The 8,970-nt window shown below is 39.1% G+C and overlaps 1 protein-coding gene across 1 annotated transcript in view; it reads right to left on the bottom strand.

Annotated features, from left to right (window-relative positions):
- Positions 1 to 8,970, bottom strand: part of MAP3K5 (mitogen-activated protein kinase kinase kinase 5) — a 298,421-nt gene that overhangs the window by 6,841 nt on the left and 282,610 nt on the right. Inside the window, exons 26-28 of the mRNA XM_011978430.1 lie at positions 7,916 to 8,159; positions 2,775 to 2,887; positions 1,806 to 1,918 (exon numbers count right to left, since the gene is read on the bottom strand). Of these exons, the coding sequence (XP_011833820.1) occupies positions 1,806 to 1,918; positions 2,775 to 2,887; positions 7,916 to 8,159 (470 nt within the window). The remainder of the gene's footprint in view (positions 1 to 1,805; positions 1,919 to 2,774; positions 2,888 to 7,915; positions 8,160 to 8,970) is intronic.

The raw sequence follows: 8,970 nt of genomic DNA, 5'->3' as shown, positions 1-8,970 counted from the left end.
GAGAGACAAAGTCTCACTATATTGACCAGCCTCATCTCCAACACCTGGCATCAAGCAATCTGCCTATGCTCCCCAAAGTGTTGGGATAGTAGGCGGGAGCCACTGCACCTGGCCTGAAGCTTTGAAATCAAATAAGAAAGGGCAATTATTTAGTAGATTATCAATAACTATTCCGTAATTGGGATTTGAGCCTAAGTTAGAGGAATGTATATTCTGGAGTTGTTTAAATTTATTCAGCTGTAACTTGTTAAATGTAGATTTCCAAGGCGGCCCGAAATTCTCTTAGGTAATAAATTATCAAGTCAAAAGAAGAGATATCTTTATTCTTATTTATTTTAAAAATTTAAATATAAAACAAATTAAAACAATATTGTATTAAGAGGGCCCCTCTATCAAATATTACAATCTTTTAATGTATGCCTGTGTGTTCATATAATGAACATAAATGCTATTCACGCTCATTACAAAAGTCTATAGGGGCCAGATGCAGTGGCTCACGCTTGTAATCTCAGCACTTTGGGAGGCTGAGGTGGGTGGATCACTTGAGGCCAGGAATTTGAGACCACCCTGGCCAATATGGTGAAAACCTGTTTCTACTAAAAATACAAAAAATTAGCCGGGCATGGTGGCATATGCCTGTAATCCCAGCTACTTGAGAGGCTGAGGCGGGAGAATCACTTGAGCCTGGCAGGCGAAGGTTGCAGTGAGCTGAGATCGCACCACTGCACTGCAGCCTGGGCGACAGAGTGAGATTCTGTCTCAAAAAACAAAATCAAAAAAAAGTCTATATGGCGCACAAAGGAATTAGATTATTATAGGTAAAATATGGTTTGTGTAGAAAATATTTCTGAAATAAGTCGACTAGATTCATTTCATTAAGTAGCAATAAAATAGCTGCTGCCTAGTGGAGTCTAATAATGTTGAAAGAGAATCAAAAATTTAACGAACAGGCCTAGCATGGTGGTTCGTGCCTGTAACCCCAATACTTCGAGAGGCTGAGGTGAGAGAATCACTTGGGGCCAGGAGTTTAAGACCAGCCTGGGCAACATAGTGAGACCCTTTCTCTAAATTTTTTTTTTCAATTAGCTGGTATGATGGTTTATGTCCATAGTCCCAACTATTCAGGAGGCTAAGGTGGGAGGATCACTTGAACCCAGCAGGTCAAAGGCTGCAGGGAGCTATGATCACTGCACTCTAGCCAGGGTAACAGAGCGAGACCTTGTCTCTAAAATAAAATAAAATAAAATAAAATAAAATAAAATAAAATAAAATATTAACATACAAAGAATTAGAAACAAGAATTTTTAAAATTCTATCTTTATTATTTTCCCACTCTTTGTGGTTCTCATTTCAAACATATTAAATTCCTAAGGGGCTCAGGACCACAGAGCTTTTGCCTGCCTCACTGTCTTTGTACACACTGCAGCCCCACTGCACAAGGTTCTTCCCTGGTCTCCCTCCCACACCCCTCCCGAACATACATACAATTGGCCTATTTACTCCCTCATATTCTGTTAGCCTTCAGCTCTTTCATCCCCTTCTCCAAGAATCTTCCCCAACCTCTCTCTCTCCCTGTCTAATAACACCTGATACCTTTTTCTTCACAGAATTTACCAGTGTAGAATCACATTTGTATCTGTGGAGTTAGCTGATTATCACATGCCTACCTTGGTCTGTAAGCCTCAGGAGGGCAAGGCTGGGTCTGATTTGCTTACCAGTGTCTCCCTTGTGCCTGTCACATAGCAGGCACCCAACATTATGAAATGAAGTGAAAGAATACTTGTCCCACAGACAGTTTTCTTTACCCGGCTTATAGTGTCTTCATCCGCTCCATTCACTCTCAGCCAGTCGGTAAGCTCAGAATCTTCAGTATTTGTGCCAGGAGAATTTAGGTGAAATACAGGCAGTTCAGGAATTTCTAGAACAGAATTGTGGGAAGATATTCTTAGTTTCACCTAATAGAGGTCATCTGAGACCCTCACAATCAACAGACATTTATTGATACTTTAAAAGATTTTGCTCTATCAGAGAACAGTTCATAGAAACAGTTGAGTTTGGCAGTATAAATGATCATATGAATAAAACTCAGACAAGTGAATTTACCAGTAAACAAGGAGCAAAAGCAATAATGAAATGATACTCCTACGTTATACTTTCATATCAATTTTATGGTTTCTTAGAATAAACTCTGTGCACCAAAATTATACTCTGTGTTTTTCATGCAATAAAGACGAACACAATTAGCAGAGAACTATATAATGATCATAATCTTTTTCTACTATGAAAGAGCCATATATCTAAACAAATAACTGAGAATTCTGTTATCCTCTAAATGGGCTAAATAACATTCTCCCCACCTATGCCTTTTTACTACTACATCTTTATTCTATTTAAGCCTCTTCAAATTAAAAGGAAAAAAGCTAGAATACACAGAACATAGATGCAAAATGACAAAAAATAGTATTATTTATTCTAGTAATATTGTGAAATCTTTAAAAATAAAGGAAGATTAAAAACACGGAGAACCCTATTTACCTCAAGAATACGTAATCTCAGGAAAAGATGATTATGAATAATCTATTTTTACTGTACTTATAGAAATGAGTTTGCTAGAGTTAAAAATTAGATTTCTCTTTTTAAAGGAATTCCTGCTTGCAGTCATGGTAGAAGTGACAAATGCTGACTTAGCCACAAATAAAACTTCGTGTTGGCTTGCTTGGTTTTTTGTGGCAGCCTGGCTGAACAGTATTACAATAAAATTTTCTGCTATTCACCTATGGGTTGGGACTTAAGCTTCAGGTGTTTAATTTCTTGGTCTTTTTCTTCAATAGCTCGATGAAGGAGTGCTTGTAACTCTTTCTCTTTCCGAACCAATTCTTCCAGTAATCTGCAGAAGAAAAATATATTAGGTGACACAGGGTGACCTATTTTTATTTTTATTTTTTAGATACAAGGTCTCTCTCTGTTGCCTAGGCTGAGTGTAGTGGCCCGATTATAGCTCACTGCATCCTTAAACCCTTGGACTCAAGCGATCCTCCCATCTCAGTTTTCCAAGCAGCTGGGAATACAGGCATGCACCACCATGCCTGGCTAATTTGAGTTGTTTTTTTTTTGTAGAGACAGAGTCTTGCTATGTTGTCCAAGTTGTTCTCTGAACTCCTGGCCTCAAATGGTCTTTCCACCTCAGTCTCCCAAAGCTCTGGGATTATAGGTGTGTGCACGTGCCATTGTGCTAGGTCTAGGGTGACCTTCTAGACATGAGCTATAATAAGCACAAATACCCCTGATTTTATTGAAATACAGATTCCGGTCCAGTGCCCCTGGAGTGAGTTCTGAGACTGTATTTATAATGAGCTCACAAGTGACACTGATGTCGCAGGTCCACAGACCCCCGTGTCCAGAAGCAAAGCTTTGGAAGACTGTGCCTGCAGACAAGAACTGAAAACCTCCACCACAGATTGTCTGCCAAAATCTTCAGAGATGTGTTCTGCTATTTCTTTTCATGACCATAAATATCAAAAATATAAATATGGGATACAGATATTAACAGACCTATATTTTACATGTATGGACACCCATTAAAAAAGTTGGCAAGTGTGCATAATACCATAATCAATGCAAATCAGAAAGGTAATCACTTTTTGTAAACTATGAAAATTTGAGAAATAGTCATAGGTGAGGTCGCCTAGAATATCTGGCACATACCAAATTCTCAATAAATGTTCATGGTTGTTGCTACCATTGTGATTGTTACTATTAGTCCTCTCCCTTCTAAGGGGGAGGGGGTGAAGCGGGTAAAAGGATAGCTGTGTTCCTGGTACATTCAGTTCCTAGTTGGCATCTGATGCAGTCTCCAAAGAAACAAGGAGAAACTGTGATATTCATACCAAAGTTCTTACCCACAGAAGGTTTGCTATGCAACTGAGAGCCAACTGGTAATCTACTCACCATTTCCAATAGAATTTCTCAAAGAAAACATTCCAAGTTATGAAAAGTGGTGCTCTAATTTTTTAGAAAAGTATCTTAGTATAACTTGGATTCACAAATAATAATTTAAAATATATCATTATTAAGATTATCGAGATAAATCACTGCATAACCTACAGCTCTTAACAAGCTCTATTTGTTTCATTTTCTGAGTATTGATAGATTTAACTCAAGACCAAGTTCCATCGAAAAGTTTGTTTCTGCTTCACTTGACATACTCTGAAGGCAGCATCGTGCAACTGACAGATCTGGGCTTGTGTCCTGGTTCAGCCCTGCACTTCCTGTGTTAACCTTAGATAAATTACCTAATGCCTCCAGGCTTCAGTTTTCAAATTGTTTGTAAAAAAGAAAACTAAAGCTTCCAGTATGTAAGCATTAAATGAGACAGCATAGGTACAGTGCCAAGTCAGTGTCTGGTCTTTAATAAGGGCTGTTCTGTTCCTTGCTGCCTCAGTCCCTGGAAAACAGCCTTTCCAGGGCTCAGTGGGAAGGAAACCTGCCCAGACCCCCAGGCTCAACCCAATTCCCACAGGACATAAAGATGAGATCCTCAGATAGGAGAAGGGATCACAGCTGAGTAAGTAGCAGAGGTGGGACAAAAGTAAAACACAATGAGAGGTAGACAGAGAAGGTGGGTGGAGGAAAATAGTTTAACAAAGACAGCTGCAGGGTAAGTGTGGTGCACAATGAGGTGGATGAAGCAGCATGAACTAAAAGCTAGCAGAGGGAGCAGAGGGTTGGAGGGAGCCTTCTTATCTAGTCCAAAACAAATGATATCCAAAGAAATGGGCAGCAAGCTCCGTGTGAATGTTTAAGTTGGCAGTTTTTTGATTTGGTATGTATTTTTGTCCTACTTGCTAATTTATATGTATAGGATGGTGATGGTATCTTCTTACTGTTTTCTCAACGAACAAAGTGACATTTTCTAGAGTTTAACCTATGTTTGTCTAGACTATGTAATTTCCTTTTATCTTTTGTTAAAGTGAATGAAATGTGGACTGAGAAGGACTCTGTACTTGCATATTTGAGTCCTTGTGGACAAACTATAACTTAACAGGTAGACAAGATTGAAAACCTAACTTAGGAGTGTGCGTCTGTAACCATAGCTGAGTCTTGGCTAATCCCAGGAGCCATACTTCAACCACTCATACACTGCTGAGTGTTCAAATAAGGTGAACACCAACCCATAACAAATCTAGCTCTTTCTGTACACTTCTGATTTCTGAACGTCACTTTACTTTTATTTTCTGTAAATTTGTTCTGGCCATGAGGCATCCCTGAAGTCTCTCTGAATCTGCCGTGATTCTAGAGGCCACCTGATTCACAAATTATTTTTTTCTTGTTCAATTAAACTCCATTAAATTTAATTTGTCTGAAGCTTTCCTTTAACACCTTAAACACCAGAACTTTAACACTGGAAGCAGAGTATTGACAGCCCACCTCATTTGCTCCAAATCCAGCTCTTAGAGGTATTTATCTTAAGAACAATCCAGTATATCAATTTTATTTTTACTTTGTGTTTATTTAGTAGTGCAATATTTTGAAATCAAGGCAACTGTCTGCCTTTCTGTTCCAAAAAAGTATGGCAAGATCTGCCATGAGGTCAATTTTTAACCTTGGATGGGCAGGAGTGGTGAGGTGGATTGGTGGGTAATTCCAGAACTGCAGGATGGGGAAATTAGATAAACAGGCAGCTCCTCTTGAGATAGGTTTTTGTTTTTGTTTTTGTTTTTGAGACAGGGTCTTGCTGTATCACTCAGGCTGGAGCGCAATGGTGCAATCATGGCTCACTGCAGCCTCAACCTCTTGGGCTCAGGTGATCCTCCGAGCAGGATAAACCTGATTTCCCTTCATCAGTGATCATCCTAAATATTCTAAGCTTACAATTTTTAATATGAGAGCTACAACCTTTCCTAAAAACACAGTAACATTTCCTCTAGATTCATTTTGCAGTAGGTATGCCTTTATATTTCAGGTAGTATTCAACTGAAAATTAGAAGGACCAACATGGACAGGACTGGTCCCTTATTTCGATTACTTGGTTTTTGTACTAAAGCTGCTGGCCTTTCTTCAAATCAAGGATGAAGCAAACATCGTCCCTCATGTCACTTTTCTGCGGGTGATGGAGAGCCGTGGGAGATATTACTGAAAAAGGAAAAACGAGGCTGATTATCTGTAGATTTCACAGATTCAAATGTAAATATGTAGAGGAAAAAGCAAAAATGTGTGAGTTGTTGTGAAAACTGCAGTTACGTACTAATGTAATAAAGAAATGTGGGTAAATGCTAGTCTTTTCAACAGAGATGGGCAGATGTGAGAAGCAGGCCCTCAGCTAGAACAAAGAGACCCTCAGAAGAGAAAGGAGGAAGCTGTGAAGAAAGCGGCCGGAAGCCCTCAGGAACTGCAGATGGCCCAAGCGTGGTAGACAGACAGTGGCGCCAGGGTGGTGAGCACAATGCTAAGCAAATAGGCCAAGGAGAGAAGGAAAAGGAGTTGTGTCTAGGCTGCATTAGGAGAGGCAGGTCCTATTGACATTGCCAGGTGTGTAGACAGGAGGTTTCAGGACCAGAAAAGCAGATGTACCAGCTCTTTGGTAAACAAAGTAGCTTTACTATCTGTGTAATTCTAACCAGAAGTCGTGGGTGGGAAGGGGTCAACCAAAACAGTAATGAGTGAACTTTCCTCCTCCAGAGATCACAGCAGGAGTCCAAAAAGCACCACCACTCAGGACTGGGCAACAGAGAGTAACCTAGAGATAAGTGACTATCAGACAACTTCCATAATGATGGGGTGTTATCCTTGGACTCTTGCTTGAGAAGAGGAGGAATGAGGGAAACCAAGATTTCCATGAAGTCTCAGAAGAGAAAAGACCCAAGTTCTTTCCCACTAAATAGTAGAGATGGCAAGAACTGGGTTTCAGAGAACAAAATTGGGACATGAAAGTCAAAGAGGCAACTCCCTTTATTAAAATAAGACTGCTCTGTGCACATCATAGAAGATGTGTCTATACGGATTTACTTAACCATGCAACCAAATCTCATGTTTCTGAATATAGGATGAGCTTTCACCACTTGTACTCATTTTGGTATACAAGCCTGCCTTTAAAAACCTAAACTTTATGACTGGAAATAAGATATTTTTAATCTCCCTGGTGAACAACTAGAATTTTCAATTAAGGTTTCTAAATATTTGAACAACTGTTATTGATTCACTTAAAAAAAAGTTTTTAATGCAAACCCAGAGTAATAAAGTTAGTTTCCCACATGTCAACTGTAGGCAGCACAGGAAGCTACAAATCATAAAAATTCAGACCTTGAACTGTACCAACAACATCTGCGAAGAACAGGAAACATTTGCTGTTAACTTAATAATCTGATCTTGTGGGTTCTATGCTACCAAATTATCAAAGGCAAATTATACTCCAGATATGTTATAATATATCAAAAACAAAATAGAATCATAAATGTGGTCAACTATCTTCCTTTTTAGGTTCTAAAATACAAATCTTTAGCACCATTAATTAGTTTTGTTCCCTCGACCTCAGTAATCTTCCTCTCCTATAAGAACTTGACTGGGCTTTCAAAAACATGAGCTTTCTATTCTTTCAGCTATCTACCGGAAGGTACATGCTGCTCTGAGCCTGTTTCTTAGACAGTCCATGAGGCTATAACAAAGCTACTGGAAAAATCTTAGGGCACTTGGAGATGAAGAAGTAATCAAATGCTGCTGAAAAAGGCTTAAATTGGTAGAGGCAGAAAGTGGTATTTGACAAAAGAGGCTAAACTAAACCTCTCTTGTTTTATAAAGAAAGGCATTCAATCAAGTTTCCACGAATGGGATATGGGAATCATATTCTGTAGACCAAAAACACATGCTCTTTAGTAAAAGTAAAAGAATAGAAACCAACCCATTTCAGTGTAGGACTTACCTATTGGTTTCTATTTTCATCCTTCCAAGCTGTACATTCAGTGACCGGTGAGCACTCTGGGAATCATGAGACACAGTAGAACTAAGCGTGCTCACGCCTGAGGTAGCCACGGCATCTTCAATGACAGCCTGAGGTCTTCGGACAGTTTGATTTGAAGGCTGTTCCTCATGGTCATCTTCTACATCCAAGTCTTCTTGATCAGCAGTATCACTCTCAGATGCAAGGCTGAAATGTGGCCTTAGTTCTGTTTGGCATAATATCAGTGGTAGCGTTTATAAAATATGACTCATTGCCTTAATTTCTTAAGATATGAGTGCTACCCTCCTGCCCCACCATCAATAAGATATATTCCAAACTGCTTTTCCAAAAGTGAGGATGGATTTCTGGGCACTCAGATTTGTTCTTCTATTGAACTTGCAAAATTCACAAGATATGATCTAATTCAAACAGAATGATCTAATTCAAGAATGATCAATACATATTCACATTGCACATATGTGGGGAAAATGCTAGAAATCTGAAAGAAAGGCAAAGATGTAAAAACCCTTTAAGAATATTTAAAAGTGTTTATACAAGTAAAATTCATTTTCAGATTACACAATATCTGGCAACTATTAACTTGCTTACAGATAAGGAAACTGAGATATACAGAGATTATGTAAACACATGTGAGTATGCAGAATACTTTCTGCCTATAACATCCAAAATGTAAGGGGATGCAGAGCAGGTGCTGAAAATGCCACACACAGGCTGATACGTTAGTAAGACTATCTCTCTTTGACTATTATGCTGATTTCTAGTGCGTGTTCTCCTCTAACCTGTTGACTAACCGTTGAAATTTAAACTATAGAAGCTACAAGTTTCCAATTTAAACACACTGTATAACATGAGATCATCTGCATGCCAGTTTAGAACTTGGATGATACTGTGGCTGGGCACGGTGGCTCATGCCTGTAATCCCAGCACTTTGGGAGGCCAAGGTGGGCAGATCATGAGGTCAGGAGTTTGAGACCAGCCTGGCCAACTTGAATTAAGAAAGATATTGTGGCTGGGCA

The sequence above is a fragment of the Mandrillus leucophaeus genome, unplaced genomic scaffold, assembly GCF_000951045.1.
Source record: "Mandrillus leucophaeus isolate KB7577 unplaced genomic scaffold, Mleu.le_1.0 Scaffold194, whole genome shotgun sequence".
Lineage (NCBI taxonomy): Eukaryota > Metazoa > Chordata > Mammalia > Primates > Cercopithecidae > Mandrillus > Mandrillus leucophaeus.
This window is presented reverse-complemented; position numbering and strand designations above follow the sequence as displayed.